Raw genomic sequence first — 24,400 nt, forward strand, 5'->3', positions numbered from 1 at the left:
GTGATTATTCCAGGGATAGAAGGCTGGTTAAATATTGAAAAATCAGTTAATCTATCATACTAACAGGCAGAAGAAGTGAAATCATAACATGATTACATCAGTTGATTTAGTTAGGCATTTAACAAGTTTCGACACTCATGTTTCATGTTCATGCTCCTAGAAAAGTAGGAATATAGGGTAACTTCCTTAATTTGATAAAGAATTATCTACAAAAAGTTTAACTTAATGGTGAAAGATTGAATGTTTTCTCCAAAGACTGAACAAAAGCAAGCATGTCAGCTCTCACCACTGCTTTTCAGCACAGTGCTGGAAGTTCTACCAGTACAATAAGGCAAGAAAGTAAAAGGCATATAGATCAAAAAAAAAAACAAAAGGAAATGACATAATTGTCTGCATAGAAAATCCCAGGGTATCTAGAAGAAAAAAATCCTAGAATTAGAAATATGATCAGCAGGGTCACAGGATATATGATCAGTATACAAAAATCAATTGTATTTCTATTTATTAGCAACGAACACATAGGAACCAAAATTAAAATTCAGTGCCATGTTCAGTTGCTCAAAAAAATGAAATACTTGGGCATAAACCTCATAAAACGTGTATAGGACTCAAAACTATAAAACAGTGATGAAAGAAAGCAAAGATCTGGAGAAATGGAGAGACATACCATGTTCATGCATCAGAAGAGTCAGCAGATGTCATTTGTCCTCAAATCAATGTGCAGGTTTAACATAATTGCTAAATAAGATTATGCTAAAATTTGATATGGAAAGGCAAAGAAACTAGAATAGCTAAAAATAATTTTTAAAAGAAGAATAAAGTGGGAGCAGTCATTGTCCAATTTTAAGACATTAGATAATTATAATAGTCAAGACTGTGGTATTGGTGAAGGGATAAATTCATAAGTTGATGGGACAGAATAGGAAACCCAGATGTAGACCTACACAAGTTTGGCCAACTGACTTTTGACAAACAGGCAAAAGCAATTCAATAGAGAAAAGATAGTCTTTTCAGGAAATGATGCTAGAGCAACTAGATATCCATAAGCAAAAAATGAACCTCGAACAAAGCCTCGCATTTGATAAGAAAAATGAACTCAAAATGGATTATAGATTTAAATGTAAAACTTTTAGATGCTAACACACGAGAAATCTTTGGGACCTAAGTCTTGGTGAAGGAAAAACCAATAAATGGGCTTCCTTAAAATCAAAAACTTTTTCTCTCACAAAAGAGGATGAAAAGACAAACTATAGATTAGGGGAAAATATTTGCAAGCCACTTACTTGACAGAGGATTCATTCATACCACCAAGCCCATAGATACTCCACGTTTATCCAAAAGAACATAAGAGAGTAAAGAACTCATGACTGAACATTATTATACTGCGTGGGTTGAGCTTTTCCCCTTGATGTTTTCCTTGTATTTCTGGTGTTTCATCTCCTTGTAGGAATCTTGTAGTTCGAAATGTGTAAACAAGGAATATGTACACATTTGTATATAAATTCTAGTGGAGGACATGTGGCCATTATAACAGCAAGTGTACATAGTAGGTGCAAGTTTGTAAAGCCTCATTGTAACCGGTTGCACAGGTAGATCTTTTTAAAATAGCACCATTTTGGGTAACGCCATTCTGATTTTAGTGTAAAGTATAGATCAGATATCGCCAGGCTCATTTCTTACAGATGTCTGTCCAGAAAGCTCTCACTGATAATTTGAAGTAACAGTGTTTATTATTTAGTAAGCACGTGTGAGACACTATTGTCAGAACTTTACATTTATTATTTCTTTGAACTTCCTCAAAACACCTGAGATTGCGCTAGCCTCTCTCTCTTTCACTGTTGCAGAAACTGGGCTCAGAAGGGTTAGGTAACTTGAGCAAGGTCACCAGTTGCATGGCTGGAATTTGAGCCTAGGAACTGGCTCCAGTGCCCAGGTTATTAACAAGTATGCTCCCTTGTTGGTGTGAGTGCTTTTTGCATGTTTACTTGATTCACACTTCAGCCTCCAGTGGCAACCTAATTGCTTAAGAACCCAGTTCCCTTTTTTACCTCGTTCAGGCCTCTTTCAATACCAAATTTCACTGGAAACCGTAGCTTTTTTTTTTTTTTTAATTTATTTATTTATTCGGCTGTGTTGGGTCTTCGTTGCTGTGCGAGGGCTTTCTCCAGTTGCGGCGAGTGGGGGCCACTCTTCATCGCGGCACGCGGTCCTCTCACTATCACGGCCTTTCTTGTTGCGGAGCACAGGCTCCAGACGCGCAGGCTCAGTAGCTGTGGTTCACGGGCCCAGTTGCTCCACGGCATGTGGGGTCATCCCAGACCAGGGCGCGAACCCGTGTCCTCTGCACTGGCAGGCAGATTCTCAACCACTTCGCTACCAGGGAAGCCTGAAACCGTAGCTTTATATCTGAGAAAGGCAGTACTATTCAGCATTCTGTGGTTCTTTATATTTAGATCTACATTTAAATAGTCTGGTCTTTCTTGGAAAACAGACGTAAAAGTATATAGTGTATATACATTGTTCCAGCCAACTAGAAGAATTCTTTTGTTAAACTGATCTTGTTTTTAAATGCCTTCAAAAAAATCAGTCTGTTTCATCTGGAAACAATAGTAGCAAAACAAAAGTCAAGGGTTGTTCTGGAGCAAATCACTTGATTTGATTATCTTCTCTCTTAATTATGTCATAGTAGTAATAAATGACTAGTAGCAAGCAAAGATGTTTATTCTTTATAGACATAAATAAATCCAGTCTTGTCATTATCCACTGTGCAGCTGGGCAAACTCCTAAGATCACATTGCAAGATACACTATTGAAAATGTTATACATACCTACCTTTTAGACTTAGATGTAAAGTTTTCAGTTCCTCTGAAAACAATTAAGTGACTTATATCTGTTATTTTAAATATTTCAGCTAAAACGTGGTATTTTTTCCAAGGATATTAGCATGCTTTTAACTTTTGTGCAGCTTGATATTTGTAATTTCATGTGTAACATGGTAATGTGCTGTAAGGAGCTTTTGTAAATTGATCTAATTTCTTATTTTCTCTTTACCAGGAATATATTAAAGGAATCTGTGAGCCGGAGCTAGAAGAAAGAGAATGTTACCCCAAGGCCATGCACTGCATTTTTGTTGGGGCACAGAGCCTGTTTCTGAAGAGCTTGATTCAGGACACCTGTGCCGACCTCTGCATTCTCGACATCGGTCTTCTTGGCATCAGAGGAAGTGCCGAAGCTGTGGTCATGGCTAGGAGTCACATTCAGCAGTTTGTAAAGCTCTTCGAGAATAATGAGAACCTACCCAACAGCCAAAAAGAATCAGAGGTAAAAAGGGAATTTAAACAATTTGTTGAAGCTCGTGCAGACAGTTACACAATGGACTTGTTGATTTTACCCACTTCCTTGAAAAAAGAACTTTTGGCACTCACCCAGGGTGAGGAGAATCTGTTTGAAACAGGAGATGATGATGTAATTGAAATTAGAGATTCTAAACAAACAGAGTTTACACAGAATGCTGCCACAGGGCTGAATATTTCCAGAGATGAAATTGTTTTGCAGGAAGAGGCAAGAAATAAAGCTGGGACTCCTGTTTCTGAGCTTACAAAACAAATGGACACAGTCTTTTCTAGTTCACAAGATGTACTTTTTGTTCCAATAAATGGTGTAACGCCAGATGAAGAGGCGCTTTCCAAAGACAGAGTTTGTCACAAAAGGAGGTTTTCTGATTCTGAAGAAAGGCATACCAAGAAACAGTTTTCTTTGGAAAATGTTCAAGAGGGAGAGCTTTTACATGATGGTAAGACATTAGCTGGAAGTGTAATCATTGACCTATCTGATTCTTCTACTGATGCCGAAAATTTAAGTCCAGATGTAAAAGACACTACTGAGGAAATGGAATACAACATCCTTGTAAACTTTTTTAAAACCATGGGCTATTCCCAAGAAATTGTAGAAAAGGTCATTAGGGAGTATGGGCCATCTACTGAACCATTATTACTCTTGGAGGAAATTGAAAAGGAAAATAAAAGATTCCAAGAAGACAGAGAATTTCCACCTGGTACTGTGTATCCAGAGACCAACAGAACCAAAAATAAAGGTGTTTGTAGCAGCATAAATGAGCTTACAGCAGATTCCACTCCAAAGAAAACACAGACTCACACACAGCAAACTATGGTAGAAAATTTTTCTCAGTTACCATTCAAAGTAGAATCGAAGCCATGTACCTCAAATTGCAAAATTAATACTTTCAGAACAGTGCCAATAGAACAGAAACAAGAAATCTGGAGTTCAAATCAGAACTACATTTGTAATATAGACCTTGAACCTGATGGCCTTTTACCCTCTCTAGCCCCTTCAAGTCCCAAAGAAATTGTCAATTTTGTTTCAAGAGGAGCTTCAAGTCACCAGCCCAGAATTCCAGTTTTTCCTGAAAATGGTGTGCGGCAGCAAGCAGAACCCTTGCTTCCAAATAATATGAAGTCTGCCTGTGAAAACCGCTCGAGGTGTTGCACTTCTCCTCAGTCTAAGCCAAACTGTCCACCCCTTTCTCCACCAATGCCGCTGCCCCAGCTGTTACCTTCAGTTACTGATGCAAGGTTGGCAGGACCTTCCGAGCATATTGATTCCTCAGTTACTGGGGTTCAAAGATTTCGAGATACTCTGAAAGTGCCCTACAAGCTGGAATTAAAAAACGAACCAGGGAGGACGGATTTGAAGCACATTGTAATAGATGGGAGCAATGTTGCAATTACGTAAGTCCACTCTCTTCAAATTATCGTTTTCAGTAGGCCTCTTAGCCATGTCTCAGAATTGCATGTGTTTGTAGGAACTATCCTGTGCGTCTGTGTAGTTGACCTATAGCCTTACCTGACAAAAAGAAAGAAGAAAACAGCTGATTGGGAAAGTTTTGTTATTCCATCCTCTGGCATCATATAAACTCTTTCTTCACTCTGCTGAACCTGTATTTCTGAGAGCAAGGAATGATAGAAAACTTGCCTTTTCACATTGCATTTCCCAGTGATAAGCAGTAAAGAGACTTTTAAATCCTTAGGTTCTTAATGCCATGAACACCATTAGGTTTTGAATACGAGGATGAAGCTTAAGACAAAAAAGAGATATTTTCTTTTTATGTACAGCATGCCAGGTCTTTAGCCACGTATGTGCAGGGATAATAGGTGTGATGTACTTCCGTTATACTTTTGTTGATAGAGTGATAGCAATTTCCTTTCTAAGGAAATTCTTCAGTTTGAGCTTCTTTATGGGCCTCTGCTCCTACTAAAAGTTTGTATATTTGTTTTTAGTAAAAGGAGTTAAATGATCGTTTCTATTTAGCCTGTCTTGGAACCCTCTTAGGATTCTGATTTTATACTTCCAGTGTGGGATTGGATTTGTTCTCTAAGGGGCGGTTTGATATAGTGACTAAGGAGAGTTTGGGGGTCACAGAGTCTCCACCTCACTGTGGACCAGCTGTTTGACATCAGGCAGGTTTCGGCCTCCTGAGTTTCACTTGCTACAGCCTTTTGCCCCGTCCTAAAGGACATCTTTATTGTGCCATTTCAACAACTGCTAGGTAGTCTCCCTCCGGTTTTCAAAACCAGTCACTCCACTGATTTTGAAGAAGTCTTCAAGGTTTAGCATTTAAGTAGCTGCAGTTCAAGAAATGGAAGGTTGGCAGGACCTTCTGACATGGAATGAAGTCGTTGAAATACAATTGGCCCTTTAACGATGGACGTTGGACATGGAATGAAGTTGTTGAAATACAACTGGCCCTTCAACGATGTGAGGTTAGGGGGAACCGACCCTCTGCCCAGGCAAAATAACTTTACCATTCGGCCCTGCATAAAGCTGTTCTGCATCCTCGGATCATAGAGTACTGTAGTATTTACTACTGGAAAAAATAATCCACGTTTAAGTGGACCTTGAAGTTCAAACCTTGTGTTGTTCAAGGGTCAGCTGTACTTTTCTGAATTGCTGAATGTTTATGTGACCTCTTTCCTAGGAGCTCTAAAAGATCAGTTAATCCCCTGATTTTTCAGGAATACTTGATAAATTTGAAAAATAAAGTGAATTTTATTATTAAAATACACATTTATTATGTATTCGTTATTTTTTGTTTTGTTGATTTTTTTTGTTAGAATTTTCAAAGAAATTCACAAGAAGATAATAGGATGAATTCCATGTTGGTTTCATTTGGGATTCCCATGTGCCCATCACATACATGGCCCGTCTTGTTTCATCATTTCAAACATTGTTTCACCTATACCTCCACCTGCTGGCTTTCACCCATTTTGAAGGAATTCTCAGATATTTCATTTCCATCTATAAATATTTTAGTATCTATTTTTTAAAATACAGGGATTCTTTTGATTTTTATTTTTTTGAATGGTGCTGTACTTTGCTGTCAAAAAAAGAAGAAAATGCCAGCATTTCATGTTAAAGTTTGAATATAAGCAGTAAAAATGTGTAATATACTTGTCTTCATTTCCAAATAATACTGTTTATTGTCATTTCACTTTGTTTTTTGGCAGTTCTTTTGGGGGAAACCCAGCAAATGACCCACAGCTGCATAGCATTAAGTAAAAATGTAAAGTGCAATTTCAATCACTCACAGTCCAAGCCCCACAGTAGTTCCTCCTTGTTAGAATTTCTTGAGCCAAATGATGATATAAAATTTAGGTCACGATTATGAGCAATATTAATCCTTTCTCATTTTTCTGTGTATGGAGAGATTTCCCAAATTGGTGTTCAAAGACTAAGAAATGCAAATTAAGGTAGAATGAGCAGTGATAATGACACTTTTAAAAAACCTTTTTGTGGTAACTAGTCTATTTCTCAAAGGGGTCGCTATTGGAATTTAGAGTGGCACTGGCTATCCAGGACAGGGTGTTTTGCATATCTAGTCCCTCCTACTCTGCCCGTACTGCCCCCCGGCCATTGTGACACCCCAAAACAGTGTCACATATTTCCTAACACCCTTCAGTACAGTACCATTTCTTTTGAAAACCGCTGAATTAGTGCAGTAAGGGAAACCATAAGCTGATTATTTGAGAGAGGATTTCGATTTTCTTTGAATTCACAGGTGTCTCAAAAGCACCTCTTTTACAAAGGATGTATTATCCTAAGAAGACAGACTTATACTTAATTTGATGTAGATTGATCTGAAAATATCAGTAATTAAAATTAACTCTTATTCTGGGAAGAAACTGTTTAATGGGTACGGGTTTTTATTTTGGAGTGATGGAAATGTTTTGGAATAAGATATAAATGGTGGTTGCACAACACTGTGAATGTACTAAATGCCACTGAATTGTTCACTTTAAAATGACTATTTTATGTTATGTGAATTTCACCTTAATTTTTTTAAGTCAGAAAAAATCATTATTCTAAATCAACTGCTTCAATATTATATGTGAATTATAGACTGTAAATTCCATAAAAGAAGCAATGCATGTCTGTTCTGTTCCCTGAACTACCCCCAAGGTCCATGGTGCCTGGCACATAGTAGCCACTAAGTGATGATGGCTTGAATGAATCAATGAATTAAAGACTAAGAAAGATTAGGATTGTTTAAATGATTTTTCACCACCCATTTATATTGCTATTCCAATTGCTATTCTAGTAATCAATTTGGATTACATTTGAACAAATATTTGGAGTCTTTTTTTAAATAAATTTATTTATTTTATTTTTATTTATTTTTGGCTGCGTTGGGTCTTTGTTGCTGTGCTCGGGCTTTCTCTAGTTGCGGCGAGCCGGGGCTACTTTTAGTTGCATTGCGCGGGCTTCTCATCGCGTTGGCTTCTCTTGTTGCGGAGCACGGGTTTCAGGCGCATGGGCTTCAGCAGCATGTGGGCTCAGTAGTTGTGGCTTGCGGGCTCTAGAGTGCAGGCTCAGTAGTTGTGGCACATGGGCTTAGTTGCTCCGCGGCATGTGGGATCTTCCCGGATCAGGGCTCGAACCCGTGTCCCCTGCATTGGCAGGCGGATTCTTATCCACTGCACCACCAGGGAAGCCCCCAAATATTTGGAATCTTAAAACAAACACTTGTTATGTGTCAGGTGCTCAACTTTATCTTTTAAAATATCGTCTTCACACCAGTTTTGTGAAGTAAAAATTAATCTGTAATGTATATAATATGATATGGCCCAATAATCTTGTCCAAGATTATGCAGATATGAGATTTGGGCCCATGATATTACTCTCCAGAGCCATCACACACCCTGCCTCTTCCCACAGAAGCTGAGGTTGAATTTTTAGGCCTTGGCAACATTGGATACATAAGTCTTGAGTTGCTCAGGCACTGCTGAGTAAACCTCACTAATTTGACCCAGCTAGTTGAGGAAGTAGTTAAAAAGGAAATTTGAGTTCTTAAGCAATAGGTTTGAACCCCACCTTAGAGCCATTCAGGTGCACCCATCCCTGGGTTTCTGCAAAGCCTTGTTTATTTGTCTGTTCAGTGTGGTGTCTGCAGTTTATAACACACCGTGAGAAATTCCAAAATACCCTACTTAATGCTGCTGATTATGCATATCTCTACTTGGTTTTTCCCATTTGTCACCATGAGTGAGTCAAACGATGAGTAAATGGAAATTGTTTGTGGTGTGTGGCTAGGCATCACCATGGAGGCCAGATAACACTCGCTCTCTGTCAGGCTGAAACTTCAGCATAAGAGCACCTGACTTATCTGTGTAGATAATTTTCCATGTAGATGAGGTTTGTCCCTTCACTTGCCTCTACATTTTAACCATTTTTCATGCTAGTCTTTCTATATCAGGGTTCCATGGCTGTTTTTATTAAGTGGAAGCTATAAAAAGGGATTATTCTTTCCTGGGTAACTCAAAGGGTTTCTCTTTTCCCACACTGCCCTGTCTTGGTTCTGTGATGGCCATGAGTGTTTATCAGGTATTTATCACCCACCTCCTCTCTGCCTTGGACCCTCTTTCTAGTTGACTGTCTGCTACAATATGGAAAGCAACCAGATATTATAAGTTGTTCCCAAGTTTATGGAAACAGGAGTTTAAATCTCCCTTGAGAGCCTGCACATCTGGCTTCTCAGGCTTAATATCTGTTAATTCTATGTTTGGATCTGGGAACCCCGGAGCTTTGGCCTTCGCAGACGTAGAGAGGTGTTATTGTATGTATACCCTTTGTCTCTGAGTCAGAAAAGACCACTGGTGTGAGTTTACCTGTCAGCAAGTTGCTTTGGTTTGATTGCAGGGAGGCTAGGAGACAGCACATTTTTTGCCTGGTCAGGGTGTGAGAGTAAAAGTAGGCAAGGTCAAGGACACTTCGTATTATTTTAAGGTCAGTAATTTGGCTCCCCTTGATTTTGTTTCTGTTGTTTTATGGATTAGTCCATTTGTTCTCTACCAGAATTTTGAACTATTTATTCCTAAAACAGCCCTAGAGATTTTTCAGGGTATTAAAAATGATTTGATCTTATCACTGAGGATAACTAACCCTTTGGAAATTTGTTTTAGTGCTAATGTGTCTAGAAACTCCACTTTATCCCTCTAAGCTTGTGAGGGGTCCAGGGCAGCAGAATTTTATCTACTGTCATTTCCCTCCCTTTCCTTAGTGACCCAAGGTAATGGACTGGGGACTTTATTTCCACCCAGTTTCTACTGTTTCCATCAACAGAAGCATTTAAGGAAAAGAGGAGAAAAAGAGTTCATACACATTTGTGTCTGATGAATAAACTAAGAAGGCACTTTATAAGCTTTTTTAGTGCATTTATCTCAAGGGTAAGACCCCCTGTACAAAAACTATCCCCCTGCCCCAGTAATAAATGTCATATTGCTACATTCTTGCCATATTTAAATGCTTTTTTTTATAAATAAACCACTGCTAAGTTATTTCATCAAGAATGGGTTTGTTTACTTGCATACTTTTTCTGGGGTATAGCTGATGCCTGTGCAGTCTCTTATTTATGGTTCACTGAGAAGAGAGTGGGCTTTAGCTTCTAAAAGGAGGCATTTCTGAGCCACTCTTCTGGACTTTAGATGTTTCTTACAGGTCCAGCCCATTCCTGCTCCATGAGAATGTAGATTTAGTTGGGGACAGTACCACTGGGGGGTAGTTGAAAGGGCACTGGCCCAGGAGTGAGGAAATGTCAGTCTAATTCTGGCTCATCCACCCTCTGACAGTGCAAGCTGGGCAAGTGGCTCTGCTCTCAAGAGGTGTTTCATTCTTTTATCTCTAACATGACTTTAAATGCATTCCTAAGTTCTGTGGTTCTGGTGCACAGTACAAGATAGCAAGTCAGAGAAAAGAAGAGGGATGGTTGAGGGCCTGTGTCTAGAGACAGCTTCACAGAAGAAGAGAGACTGGCCTTGAGTCCTGAGGGCATTCGGGGAGGAGGTTTAAGAGATAAGAAAAAGCTCAAAATCCAGGAAGAGTCAAATGGCAAGACCACCTGGCCAAAATCCAGAGTGTGATGACGGATGGTGGTGGAAGCAGAAGGTATGCTTTGGCCAGATCCCATCTGACTAGTCAGGTGTGGAGGCGCCCTCGAAGCCAGCCACTGGATTTGTGTAGAAGAATGGTGCTGTAGAAGGCCCTGAGCAGAACCAGAGACTGCGTGGCTGCATTTCAGGGTCAGTCTGACTGGAGTCAGTGCAGGTGGGTTAGAATTATCAGAGCCTGGGGGTGACTTGGGACACTTTGTGCCTGAGGAGGCAGAGCTCCAAGCGAAGGAAGTACCTGCCAAGTGGTTTTGAGATGTGAGAAGACAGGACTGAAGATGCAGAATTTACTGTCATTGCATCATAGGCGATCATTGAAGCAGTGAGGACAGATTGTGCTCATCTCAACTGTAACATCACAGGGATTTCTCCCTTTTTCTAATACTCATGGGTAGACAAACGGATTACCACCTGCAAAATTTCAAACTTTTAAAAACACTTTTTAAATAAAACCTTTACTTTTACTTAACTGCTGGAGAATAAATTTTAAATATTTTTCTTCTTTTCTTTTGAAATTTGTTACCAGGTTTTGGGGTGGGGAACAGTTTTTAATCCTCTGTACCAGGGGTTACAAGTTAGGGGCGAAATCTGGCCACCACCTGTTTTTATAAACATGGAATTTAGCTACACCCCTTTACTTACGGTTGACAGTTCAACCGTGGCGCAGCAGACAGTGCCTGGCCTTTTGCAGAAGTGTACTCAATCATGTTCAGTACTGTCCCGTGTTTATTTTCCGCCTGCTTTCTGCTGCCTTCAACAAAATCACGGCCACGGTCCCCAGGTAGTTTCATTTGAGCCTTGCCCTCAACTTGTTTCCTGGAAGCTGTAAACCGAGTCACTTTCACAGTTCTCCACAGAAGGGGATGTAGCCCTCCCGGAGCCACAGGCATTCGTGAAGCCTTTGGAAGTTGTGGTGGTGAGGACCATGTCATGGAATAGTTCTGATCACAGCTGCTTCTGCTTCAGCAACAAATTCCTTCATAAAATTCATAGAACATTCTTAGAGGCCCATGGACTAGGGCTCTCTAGAATGGGCTCTTTATCTGAAAACAAAAATAAAAGGTGTGGGGGCTTCCCTGGTGGCGCAGTGGTTGAGAGTCCACCTGCCGATGCAGGGGACATGGGTTCGTGCCCCGGTCCGGGAAGATCCACATGTCGCTGAGCAGCTGGGCCCGTGAGCTATGGCCGCTGGGCCTGCGCATCCGGAGCCTGTGCTTCGCAATGGGGGAGGCCACAACAGTGAGAGGCCCGAGTACCGGAAAAAAAAAAAAAGGTGTAATAAACAAGTATTGTCCTGAAGCTAAAACTGCTTTCTAACACAAAAGCACACTCAATTAAATCAGCTGAATAAAATACAACAGAAATCACAGAGCTATTAAGAATCCTACCTCCTGTCATGGGTTCTCTCTTGGCTTTGCAGAGCAGCAGACTATTAAAGGAAATTATTAAATTAAATAATTAATTATTAAATTAAAGTTATGGTGAAACTTAACACAGTTTAAACATGCTTTAAACTGAAATAAATTTTACTTTTTCTCTTATAGCCATGGTCTGAAAAAGTTCTTTTCTTGTCGTGGAATTGCGATTGCGGTTGAATATTTTTGGAAGCTTGGCAACAGAAATATCACTGTATTTGTCCCGCAGTGGAGAACAAGGCGTGATCCTAATGTCACAGGTGAGGCAAACTGATTTTTCCAGATTACTAATTAGGTATTTAATGAGTTGGCTGGTAATTGCAACACACTACTTAGAATAGAGACACGTGCAGCAACTTTAAAAACAAAACTGTAAATTCATTGCACCCAGTAAAAAAAAATCAGTTGAAGAGTGTTACAGCATAAGAAATACTTGGGGGAAGGATGGAAAGTTAAATAGCTGTTTATATAGAAAGTTATATTAGACTTCATTATATATCATAAAAATTTTCTTTGACTTTCTAAAAAGTTGATTAAATATGTCTTTCTAGTAGGCTGGGTTTCTTCCTCTTTAAACAGTATTTTTGAAAATGGCCATTTGATAAATTTGGAACCCTCAAAGAGAATGTCTTTTCAACAGTCTGTTTAATAGCTTAATATAAGTCATTTATGTTAATTGTAAGGTACTGCGCGGCTGACCTGCAGGCCACACACAAAAAGATTTGAACTTGGGCTTCCCTGGTGGCGCAGTGGTTGAGAATCTGTCTGCCAATGCAGGGGACACAGGTTCGAGCCCTGGTCTGGGAAGATCCCATATGCCACGGAGCAACTAGGCTCGTGAGCCACAACTACTGAGCCTGCGGGTCTGGAGCCTGTGCTCCGCAACAAGAGAGGCCGTGACAGTGAGAGGCCAGCGCACCACGATGAAAAATGGCCCCCGCTCACCGCAACTGGAGAAAGCCCTGGCACAGAAACGAAGACCCAACACAGACAAAAATTAATTAATTAATTAATTTTTTTTTTTTTTAAGATTTGAACTTATAGATCCTTAAATATTCCAGAGAAGCTTAAAGTTTTTTTTGTTTCTTGGGTCATAATAGGAAAACCAGTGAAAGGGCTATGCCAGGCAGCTTAACACATCAGATTACTTGGAAATAAAAGGTAGGTTGGGAGGAGGAAGCGTGAGAACAGGACTCACCCAACACATTTACCACAGGAAGTAAAACTTAGTTACTGTTGAGGTGGAAATGGTAAAACCACATTTCCCAAGTATCCCAACTTGCCTCACTCAGGGGAATGTATTGGTCCTAACAGAAGGTACTTGAGAAATGAGGCAGATCCACTCATTTCAGTTATTTTTGCAGTAAGATCCCTGTAAGAGTCTTGTAAGCCTTATGTGCTGTGCATTTCTAGAATCATAAAGACACCATGTTTGGGCATTTCAGCTTAAGTCAGTGGTGAGTACCACTGTAGGGAATGTAGGTGTGGGGATCTTAGATTCTGAGCTTTTAGCTTCATTTTTGCCCATTACTCGTTTGTGGCTTTGGCCCTCCTTTATCTTCTGTCACAAGCCACTCCCATGAAAATCAGTAAATATTTGTGCAGATAACAGAGAGAGGTTAGATAGGATGCCAGCCAGAGGGAGATGTGACAAACTCTTGGGATAGGGACCAAGCAGGCCTTTCTTGGGGTCGGGACAGAGCAGTTTGTCTGCTTCTACTGCCACCACTCTTCCTGTCCCCACCCCTGCCCTCCCTCCCAGGGACTCGTGCCCTTACTCTCTTTGTCCTCTACTGCTTGTAATGTGGCTGTGATTAAGTTCTTAATGGTAACATCCATTAAATATAGGCTTATGGTTTACTCTTTTTAATTTAAGAAGCAAATGAGTTGAACAGTTTTAACTTTAAAAAATAGCTAAAGTCAGTTTTTATGTTGTATTTGTCTTAGTATATGTCTTGCTTGATTTTTTTTTTCTTCCGTTCCAGTAAGTTAGTAACATTGAGTCTTCTTGAGTCAATAGAAAAAAGGTTTCCCACAACTCTCCAGGTGAAACATTTGGGAGTGCTTTCATTTATTTAAATATCTGGGACGATAGCCTTTTTCTGAATGTGTGTTCAACTTATTCCATGAACAGAACAACACTTCTTAACCCAGCTCCAGGAGCTCGGAATATTATCTTTAACTCCTGCACGGATGGTCTTTGGAGAAAGAATTGCTTCTCATGATGACAGGTATGAAAGGCTGGTTTCCTTTCTAAAGTGGGTGTGGGGTGGTGAGGGGCCAACCACCTGCTCCACCGGACGGTGGACACCCTTGGCTCGGGTTCAAGAATTTTAACATTTATGGTCATTAAGGTTATGCATTCAGTGGTCTTTGCTGTACGGTTTAGGGAGATTACCAAAGAAGCTGTTGAGTTAGAATTTTTAATAAAACATGACTGAGAATCAATAAGTAAAAGCAGATATTGAGTTTGTAGTCTTTTTTGATACTTCCTAAAAGTAATGTTTGTCTTGTCCTAGTGTGGCAGCCTCAGGAGTGGTTTTCAAACATTCCTCTGTCTCCTGCTTGTTATACTTGGCCAGTGACTTAGTCTGTCATTGTGATGCCTGAGCCCTCAGTATTTCTTCCACATCATAGAACATGGTCTCAGCTGCCCCTTGTGTTATAGGAATAAGCTGCATTTCTTAGGTTGTTACATTGCTCAGAGAGCAGGTGCTGAGATGACAAGTGTCTGGGAACCTAAACAATGGCTGCCTGTTCTTTCCTCTCCTGCCCTCGCCCTCTTTCTTTCTCTCTGGCCTCTAGCACTTAAGCCCCCTAGTGGTTTAGCCTCAGCGTTCTACCACAGTGCTCCCCCACATTGAAGACAGTGCTTAGCTTGTAACCCAAGGTAGTGAGTGATGGTCAGATGGGTGAGAGATGAAAAGAGGGGCTTAGCAGGGGAAGGGGACTTGGGGTGACAGCAGACATTCAGCAGAACGTCCAAAGGGCCTTCTCACTGACAGCGCCTTACCCTTCACCAGGCTGGTATGAGAGACCAGATCTGATGGGGGGGGGGTGGCATGAAGAAGAGTGTGGGAGGAGGCACCTTTGGGCCGGGGCATAAGTGAGAAGGTACTGGGAGAGTGGGATGGAGGGCCCACCCTTGCTCCAGCTCTAAGATACTGGGTAGGGACCATGGAGTGCTCAGGTGAAAAGGCAGGTTGGACCGCCAGGCTCGTGAAGAACCTTGAGATGCTCTAACGCTGCAGCTTCATTCTCACACCAGCAGAAATTGAATGCATATGTAAGTGTGTAGGCTAGGCTTTTGCTTAATTTATATGGCTCTCTGGGTTTTTAGCAGATGTGAATATGTGTCCTGATTCAAAGTACATGCACAGAAGCCCTTACTACCTATTTTTGTTAATACGTCTGGGCAGATATTACCACTTACAGTTCATGCCAGTTAGAAATAATTTAAGATACTTATTAATAAATCCAAAATGCTAAATCATTTACTTACCAAGGTTTCCTAAGATTTCTGAAACTAATGAGGCTTGTTTTTTAATCTTCTTTTAAGTACTCACTACTATTAATAAAAGCAGTTGTTTGCACCTTTAATTCTAGTAGTGATTCTCTTATTTTATTGTTTCATTATCTTTGTCTACATTGCCTCAGGCAAATGCCGTTATCCTGACTAGGAGATAAAACTCATATTATCCTCACAAATCTCTCATTAAGAGGGCTTGAACATGAATAATCTCCAACAATGAAATAGAATTCTCCTTAATATTTAATTCTTAAACTTTTTGATTACCATGTATCTTTTCATAATTTGCATTTGAGTGGATCTATAACTTGGACTAAACTGAATGGCTGTTCTAGACATCTCTTCTTAAGTCAGAGCAGAAAATGTGAATTTCGGCATTAAAAAAACAATTGCAAGGCTGACTGTCAAGCAGCTAATCTTGGAACCAAAGTACCGTAGCTTAGCAACTAAAACCCTAACAGTGATTTCACAGGCTTATCAACTCTTACTCTTCTCTGCTCTAGTCCTCATGCATTATCTTATTACCACCCTTTATTGATGATACAACTTCTCTAGAAAGATCTATAAATTATGGTTGAGATTATTTTGAAGAAGAGTTAGATTGTATGAAAACCAGATCTTCATTTATAATTATTCTAGTGATTTCAGATGTTCAGTATTTCAGATTGATCTTCAGTTGACAAGGGCTTAACTTTCTGCTTCCCTTGGTTAAATTCTTTGGTGATTTTCCTGTGAAGAGGAAATCCTTTTGTTTTCTTATAACACAGCTTCTGAGCCAGGGATGCCTGCCTGCTTGCCCGTTTTAACCACTCTTATACTACCATAGGTTTCTACTACACTTAGCGGACAAAACTGGTGGCATAATTGTAACAAATGATAACTTCAGAGAATTTGTGACTGAGTCAGCCTCTTGGAGAGAAATAATTACAAAAAGGTAATATTTTCTTCTTTGTCTTTGGTCAGAGATGTGTTTTGTTGTTTATTATTTGTTTTGTGTCCACCTTGGAAGCAGCGTAGGGGACCTAAAGTATCGTAAGACTATGCTCCCAGTCCACAGGATGGCTGGCCCTTCTCAGTAAGTGGGAGGACTCAGCACAAAGCAGTAGCTCCAGCAGGTGATGTGTGAGCATGTTCTGGTGCCCAAAGGTGTCTTCTGTAGATCAGTTTTCCCTGGCAGGAGGCAAGAGGCACATCTTTGTGGCACAGTTAACTCTCTGTTAACTGTGATGGAGCAGAAATGGCCACCTAACTTCACCCTGCCCTGATGCTGAGGGATACTTGAGCAAGTCATTGGGCCTCCTGACTTTACTCAATTATGAAATATGAAGGTTGGGGTTTAATGACAACTATGAGTTCATCAAGAGGGTAGGACCAAAATCAATATGCTGATTGGGTTTTCACTTTTGGGAGAGGAGAGAGTGTTTCTACTTTTTACTATCTGATGCTTTTCTTGAGCATTTTACCATCATTTTACCAAGTTTAGTCATCTATATTGAAAACATGTTGAATATCATCCAAAATAACAAAGTCAGGAGTTTGCGATCACTACTGTAAGTTTTTTGTTTGTAATGACACTCTGAATGTGTTCAACTGCATTAAGATCAGTGAACACAAGCTTCCAGGACTTTCCATTAACAAGCATCGTCTGACAAGTTACTTAACAAAAAGCAATAGTCTTATGGCAGTGCCAGGGATGAGTCATAAATGCCACAAATCTAAAAAACATACCTCAAGGCTGTGTATATCTAGTATAACTATTATATAACTACTGTAACTACATACTTACCTCTTCAGGGGTTTCACAGTTGCCCCTTGTCTGATATTTATATTTTGTTGAATCATTGGAGGATTTTAGAAAATGATTCTTTGGTTCATCATTTTAGAAAATGATGCCCAGGTGAGAGTTAATTACTATATGCATTTTGACTGTTAAATAACTGTTGTTGATAGCTGAACTCAGAACTGGTCCTTGACCTGGGTACAGTTAACAAGCCATTAATCTCCTAGTGTGTGTTTCTGTTGGATCTGTGCCCTGGGCTCATTGTCAGTATTTATTGGACACTCATCTGTGTATGCATGGAAGGTTTAAATGCAGTCAAGACTCAGTCACACACCAACCCATTGCCTTCAGAATTCATAAAACAAGGCAGAAACCAAAGTCCAAGCAGCATACCAGTCATTTGGACTTTTTTCTTTTTTAAACATTTTTGTAGACTTGATAAATCATGCTCAACTGACCTTCAATATTCTTTCTTCATGCACTGTTTCCCTTTTTTAAAAGATCATCAGTGGGTTTGCTTATGGACTCATTTATTCAAAAGTTAAACCTTGATTGAGCACCTGTTGTATCCTGAGCACCTGTTGTATCCTAAGACAGTCTTCCAGTCTTATTTTTCAAAGTTACATTGAAAGTCAGGAGAAGAAACTGCTTCCCAGGCCCAGATAAAAATCTGAAAGTCTTGCTAAGAAATGTGAGAGCCAATAGGGTAAAAGTTTCTTACTCTATTGTATTGACCAATATTTGTATCCAAAAGAGAAATTAAAATGGTTTAACTGTGGTGTATTTGTTTTTTGCTTTAGGCAGTTAAGCAGTCTTTTAGTTTTTTTCTCCAGCATTGTAATTGTTCTCCATGTTGTAGATTGCTCCAGTATACCTTTGTGGGGGACATATTTATGGTTCCTGATGATCCTCTGGGAAGAAGTGGACCTCGATTAGAAGAATTTCTTCGGAAGGAAGTCTTCCTTAGGTATTTCCTTTTCCAGATTGTCTTGCGTTTACAAGTGTTTGTTCAGTTCTTTGTGCTTCAGGGCGAGTGCCCTCTCTCTAAAACTTAAAAATGGCGTTTTATGTTTTAAAATAGCCTTAGATTTAGTGCCGGTGAAATATATGTGGAATGTCTCCCAAAGACCAAATCTTCATTTGTGGTCCTTTTGGTTTTAATCCCAGGAGAGGATGGGGAGCCAGATTTTCTGTAGGTCTAAGAGGACAAAGCAGATTTTGCTAGTGGTCAGTTATTAGTGAATGCTGCTTGGGTTCATTGTGTGTGTCTGAATATCTTTTTAAAATTCATTTTCCCAAGTCATTTGCTTTGAATATTTTATGCTTATATTAATTTATTTACTATTCAGGAATCACTGCCTGGGGAAGTGTTACTTTCTACCTCACTTAATAGGGAAGCCAGTATTCTTTATTTATCCGAAATTGATTTGATAGCTTAGGTTTTCTTTGTTGTAGATTAGGGGTTTTTGCTTGTTTGTATTTAAAGACATGTTGCTAGTGGTTGTTTCTGTTTTCAGAATTCTCAAGTAATGGACGCTGTTAACTCAAGTGTCCTGTGTGCCTAAGTGGCAGATCATATTCCACAGTGATAGACCTTTTCCCTTTTTTAAAGTAAAACAGGCTACATTTCTGTGTATTTCTCAGCAGATGTTTGCACAGGGATGCTATGGAGGTCTAAACTGAAAGGAATCAGACGCACAGCTCCCCCAGCTTTTTTTTTTTTTTTTTTTTGCGGTATGCGGACCTCTCACTGTTGTGGCCTCTCCCATTGCGGAGCACAGGCTCCGGACGCGCAGGCTCAGTGGCCATGGCTCACGGGCCCAGCCGCTCCGCAGCATGTGGGATTTTCCCAGACCGGGGCACGAACCCGTGTCCCCTGCATCGGCAGGCGGACTCTCCACCACTGCGCCACCAGGGAAGCCCTCCCCCAGCTTTTTAAGGCAGTGAGACTATAGCTGATCCTTTCCATTTATAACAGGATCCTTTGGGGGGACGGGTGGTCCACACAGAGCTGTCTTCTGCACACAAGACCATCATGATTTCAGCTCCCAGGTCTTGTGAATCATTTCTCTTTTGAGCCTTTGGGTTTCATTACACAGATGAGGACTTAGTTCCCAAAGGTCCTGCTTCTCTACCGACACCAAGAGAACGGCAGCCATTTTTAACACCTGTTGGATGTCCGTATGTCTCATTTTTCTTTCAGAAGTCTGAACTTGGAAATCCTCTGCTAGGCTTTAAGACCTGAGGCCTGTGTGCAAGCATCAAGGCCCATGGGTCAAACAATGGAAGGAGAGCTCTGGCTCCTTCTACAGCCTCAGCAGCCTGGCAGCAGGGTCAGTCCTGCCTGCTCACCTAATGGCTCTTCACAAAAGTGTTAACTAATTGAATAAGAAGTTAGTAATAGCTCCCCCCACAGAGGGGCTGAGCTTTTGAAGGTGCGAAAAGTGTTCAGTCCACCCCATTTTTCAGCTGCAAGGCAGAGTCAAGTGGGAGGCTTTTTAACAGTACGGACGCTGTATACACACTCACGTGCATTCAAGTTGTGGGCACCAATGTCTCACTCAGACTTGGGGGGCTAGGGCAGCCTCTCTGCCCAAAGTGGGTTCCTTTTTCTCAGCCCCGTCAACCAGGCTCCACAGAATCAGAATCTGCAGGAGAGTAGGGCCCTGTTTCCAGTTCTTTTGAAAGCTTCCAGGTGATTCTGGTACACCCTGGTTTAGAGCCAAGCAGCTGGATAGGGTCAGTCCTCACAGCAGCAGGCCAGGGAGGTGGAGTTGCTCATGAAGAGCTAGCATTCCCTGTCATGACTGGTGGGGAATTGGTGTCATTGGCATCCTCACGGGCCCCTCTGTGGACAGCTGCCATCCCCGCCTTGGCTGCAGTCTTCTATCTTGCCTTCAGAAGCCAGAGAGCAAGCAGCTCCTTGAGCCTTGATGTCAGCAGCAGATGTTTAGACAGATTTCTTGTTTATCTCATAACCCAGCTCACCAGGACTTGCTTCCATTCACAGAGATATGCAGCCCCTACTCAGTGCCCTGCCAAATATGGGCATGTTTGACCCCAGCTTCAGAGTCCCTGGCACCCAGGCAGCCAGCACCAGCCACCAGCCTCCAGCCCGGATTCAGGGCACCCCACCCAGCCACTGGCTTCCTCAGCAACCCCGCTTCCCACTTTTGCCAAACCTTCCCAACATCCAGCAGAACCTGCCCATGCCAGCACAGAGATCTTCTGCGGAAACCAACGAGCTAAGGGAAGCCCTTCTGAAGATCTTCCCTGACTCAGAGCAAAGACTGAAAATCGACCAGATCTTGGCAGCTCATCCGTACATGAAAGACCTGAACGCGCTTTCCGCCATGGTGTTGGACTGAAGGCCGTCGGGAACTGGGGCTCTGGGCTGAAGATGCACTCAAGCTAGTATCTGCACATGGCAGCAGGAAGTGACATAATGTGAAGAAACCAATTTCCCAGTGGAAATGCTGTTGTAGTGTATAGAAAAAAAACATGTTTTGTGTATAAAAAAATCTGGGTTTTCAAAACCAGCTTTTTTCTATATATAAATTATGCTGCTATTACAGATTTAACATTTTCTGTAAAAGGAAAGTCTACATTTTCTGCCTGTTCAGAACTGTTTAATAGCAGTTACTCTTGAGTGTACTTACATTTTTATGTTTTTTAAACTATTTTCCTTAACGCTGAAAATATTGACAAATGGATATGATTAGCCTTTCTAAATAAAAAAAGAGTTGCTTTCTTAGGGAAAGCAAGACCTCTTATATTTTCTTGAGATGACTATGTCACATCCGCTAACATGAAGTGTGCTCACCCCTCCCAGCCTCCTCTGCCCTCACCCCTGGAATTAGAGTCCCTAGGAGTTAATTTTGCTCCTCTGGGGTCTTTCATTGGAGCCATTTGTGAGAGTGAACAAGTGGTGCCACTAGATGGCACCTTGTGCCTAGCCGTTGTTAATGACCAGGGCAAAGTTAGACGCACAGAACATCCAGGCCGGAGGAAACTTGAGAGCTCACGTAGTCTAGCCCTTCCTCCCCTCCCACCCTGCAGAAGAGGGAACTGAGGCTCAGAGTGCCCTCTGTCTGGACGCACCCACGTCCACAGCCGTGGACCGGATTCCTCGTCCTGGGCTCAGACACACTCACCAGCCAGTCCCTGACTGACTAGAAGTTACATATTAGCTTCTGAAGATACTAGTGGGATGTGAGAAAGTTTAGTGAAAAGCCCCATCATTATAGTAATTTTGTGTCCACAACCTTGGGAGACACCCCCCCCCATGTGAAGTTTGTGCAGCTTTGCCAAAAAAATGGTTTTCTATTCTCAAGAATGACCCAAGCCAGTAAATAGCATTAGTAGCTTCTGTGGGGACCCAGAGCCCCATGTTTATTTTTCCTGTGTTTGTCTCTCTAGTGTCCTCCTAAGCTGTCCTTCCTGTCTGTGAGTCTTTCTCAGAACTGACGTCTTAGTATTGTGTTTTCAGTGTTGCCTAAATTCCGTGTCAGTGAAATTCTTTTTCTGGCTAATTAATTCTTAACATCTTTATTGTTCTCTGGACCTTCAAAGGGCTTCGTATTTTGTACCTGTTCTCTCCCTAGGCTGCTCATGGTCAGTTTCACATCTGCCTTGTAGATCACATCTCTCCCGGTCCCCAGAAACAGCTGCCGAGGACTCGGTGCTGGTTTGTTCTTCATGGTAAGGGGACTTAGTTGGCCATGAGCTGACCTAGGTGTCTCCCCCCGATGCTCCCTCCAGGCGTGTCTGACCCCCACATCCCTCGAGGGGCGAGTCCAGAGTCCTCCAGGTGGCCAAAGTCGTACTTCAATCATGTTTTCTCTTGGATGCCTTTAAGATGCATCCTACTGTGGAGCTGCTTGTCAGCAAGGGGGCAGGTTGCCCGAGTCACCCAGCTATGCACGTGGAGGTAGAAGACTCGAGGCAGGCCGGAAGGCAACATTAGTCCCAGCCCCTGTGCCTCAGCTTCACAACTGGTGGTTTTTAAAAACAACAGCAGAGGTGTGAGGGCTGGGTCTTGCAGTGACTCTGACCTGGGGTCAGGGTTTTGTCCAGCAGCCTTGCCAATCCAGCACTTCTTCTGTTTCAGAGGAGGATCTAGAGGGCATACCTTGATTGCCAGGACTTAGCCACAGGTCTTCCTGGAAGGGGGCTGGGCCTCCACTGATGCCAGGTAGAGCTGGCTAGGCCTAGAGGTCAGGAGTTTTCTGGGCTCCAGAAGTGACTTGACCTTTGACCTATGAATTGTGTAAGCCTCTGTGGTCTTAGTATTGTTTCTGAGAGCTCTACCTGCCCCTTTCTACTTTCTCGGCTGCAGGAAGGAAGAACATAGAAGACCAAGTGGGAGGAGTGTCAGAAAAGCATTACTTACTTACCTTGGTAAATGAAACAATTCATGGTTCTTTCTGAACTCTATCAAGTTTAGTTAAATTTAATATTTTAAAATTCAATTTTCAAACGATTATTTTAAAAAGTCATTACTTGTTCTCAGGCTCCTCTTAATACTAGGATCAGTGTTGATGCTCTAAAATATTTCTTGATGGTCTACCTCCCATGGAAGAGTTCTAAACTACCTTGGGAGTGTCAGCAGCAGTGCTTCCTGTAACTCCCTGGGGCTGTAGGGGGCTGTCGTGTGCAGTGGCTCTGCATCCCGTATTCCATGGCATTCCATGGAGTGAATGAAGTAGGTGGCAGGGCAGAGGATGCCACCCTCATTCAGTAGACTGGTGTCTGCTGCTCAGAGAGGTTGTCCAGGGTTAAAGAATAAGTAGGTGGTGATGCTGAGTGATTCGTGGGCCTGCATTCTTCCCCAGGCCCCAGGCTGCCGCCTCTGGGAGAAGAAAGACTGGTTTGACCTTTCTGTCAAGTAGCCGGTGTTTGAGACCCTGTAGGCTGCCAGCTAGAAAAACAGTAAGAAGGCCTCTCAGCCATCCTGGATGAAGGGTCAGCATTGTTCTGGCAGATGTAGCAGGCCATGGCTGTGTCTCCAGGGATTCTGTGGGCCTGTTGCAGCTTTTGGTGTCAGTGAGAGGAGGGATGGTTTTGCTTTATTGCCCGGGCTTATTGTGGCACGTGTGGAATATGATCCACGCAAAGAAGCCCATGAGGCTCTGAGCTCACCCCGCCACCGCCAGGTCCGTGCCTCTCTCCCCAGGCACTGGGCCCGGGCACCACCCCCCTCTCAGGCCCAGCCTGCCTCCCACACACCTCTGAGACGCCGCGTCCTTTGGAGGTCCCTCCCCAGTTCCGCCTCCCCACCAGCCCTTCCGCGTCCCCACCTGTCCTTCCATCTGTCCGTCCGTCCCTGGGCCCATTTCCTCTCATCTCCCAACAGTTGTTTGTTTGGTTAGTTACTCAGACTCCATTTCTGCATTATCTACCTCTCCGTTATTCCTCACGTACTCCAGATCCTTGAGATTAAAATAACCTGATTTCCCTAAGGAACTCTGTTGCTACTTCCCCCCGACCCTTGCCACTCTTCACTCCCCTGTCTGCAAACTTGGCCTCCACCCCACCACGTGGGAGTAGTCTAGGAAAGTCGTCGGAGACCGCCCAGCTGCCAACTTCAGAGGCCTTTTCCCAGTCCTTAATCTCCGTGTCCACATTCAGTGACCGTGGCATGACATCGTTGACCTTATTTCCCTATTTTCTGAGATTTCCCTCACTCCTAAACAGTCTTCATTCCTCTTCCTTCTTTTACCTAAAGGCCAGTTCAACAGGTGGTTCTCAAACCTTGGACCAGCTCTGGGACACTCAGGGGGGAGGGCAGCTATTAGTAAAAATGCAGATTGCTGGGCACTACCCCCAGAGATGTTTATGCAGTAGCTCTGGAGTAAAGCCTGGCAATCTGCAACTTCAGCAAGCTCCCTGGATGGTTCCCATGCAGGTGGCCCAGGGACCACATTTTGAGAAGCCCTCACCCTTCGGGGCCAGCACGCTTCCCTGACTCCCACCGCCCCTCTTTGCAATGGCTTCCAGTCCCAGCTCCAGCCCTGCCCTTCATGAGTTCATTTCTAGCTCTCTCTAGAAGCCCGGGGACATCCTCAGACCCACTGCCCCCCAGACACTGGGCCTGCGTCTGTTCCTTGCTCTCCTTTCCCGCCCCACCCCCCGCCACAAGATCTCCTTGCCCACCCTTGTCCCTTTTTGGCCACTGCCCCCCAGTCACGCTCTCATGGCCTCCCTGTGGGCGTCA

At 42.4% G+C, this 24,400-nt stretch overlaps 1 protein-coding gene across 1 annotated transcript in view; it reads left to right on the forward strand.

The window, feature by feature from the left end:
* N4BP1 (NEDD4 binding protein 1) overlaps positions 1-20,957 on the forward strand; it is a 52,759-nt gene extending 31,802 nt beyond the window's left edge. The window contains exons 2-7 of the mRNA XM_079724407.1: positions 3,055-4,748; positions 12,005-12,135; positions 14,010-14,106; positions 16,231-16,338; positions 18,044-18,151; positions 20,195-20,957. Of these exons, the coding sequence (XP_079580533.1) occupies positions 3,055-4,748; positions 12,005-12,135; positions 14,010-14,106; positions 16,231-16,338; positions 18,044-18,151; positions 20,195-20,552 (2,496 nt within the window). The 3' untranslated portion in view covers positions 20,553-20,957. The remainder of the gene's footprint in view (positions 1-3,054; positions 4,749-12,004; positions 12,136-14,009; positions 14,107-16,230; positions 16,339-18,043; positions 18,152-20,194) is intronic.
* The last annotated feature ends 3,443 nt before the right edge of the window (positions 20,958-24,400 follow it).

The sequence above is a fragment of the Hyperoodon ampullatus genome (assembly GCF_949752795.1).
Source record: "Hyperoodon ampullatus genome assembly, chromosome: 18".
In the NCBI taxonomy this organism is placed as follows: Eukaryota; Metazoa; Chordata; class Mammalia; order Artiodactyla; family Ziphiidae; genus Hyperoodon; species Hyperoodon ampullatus.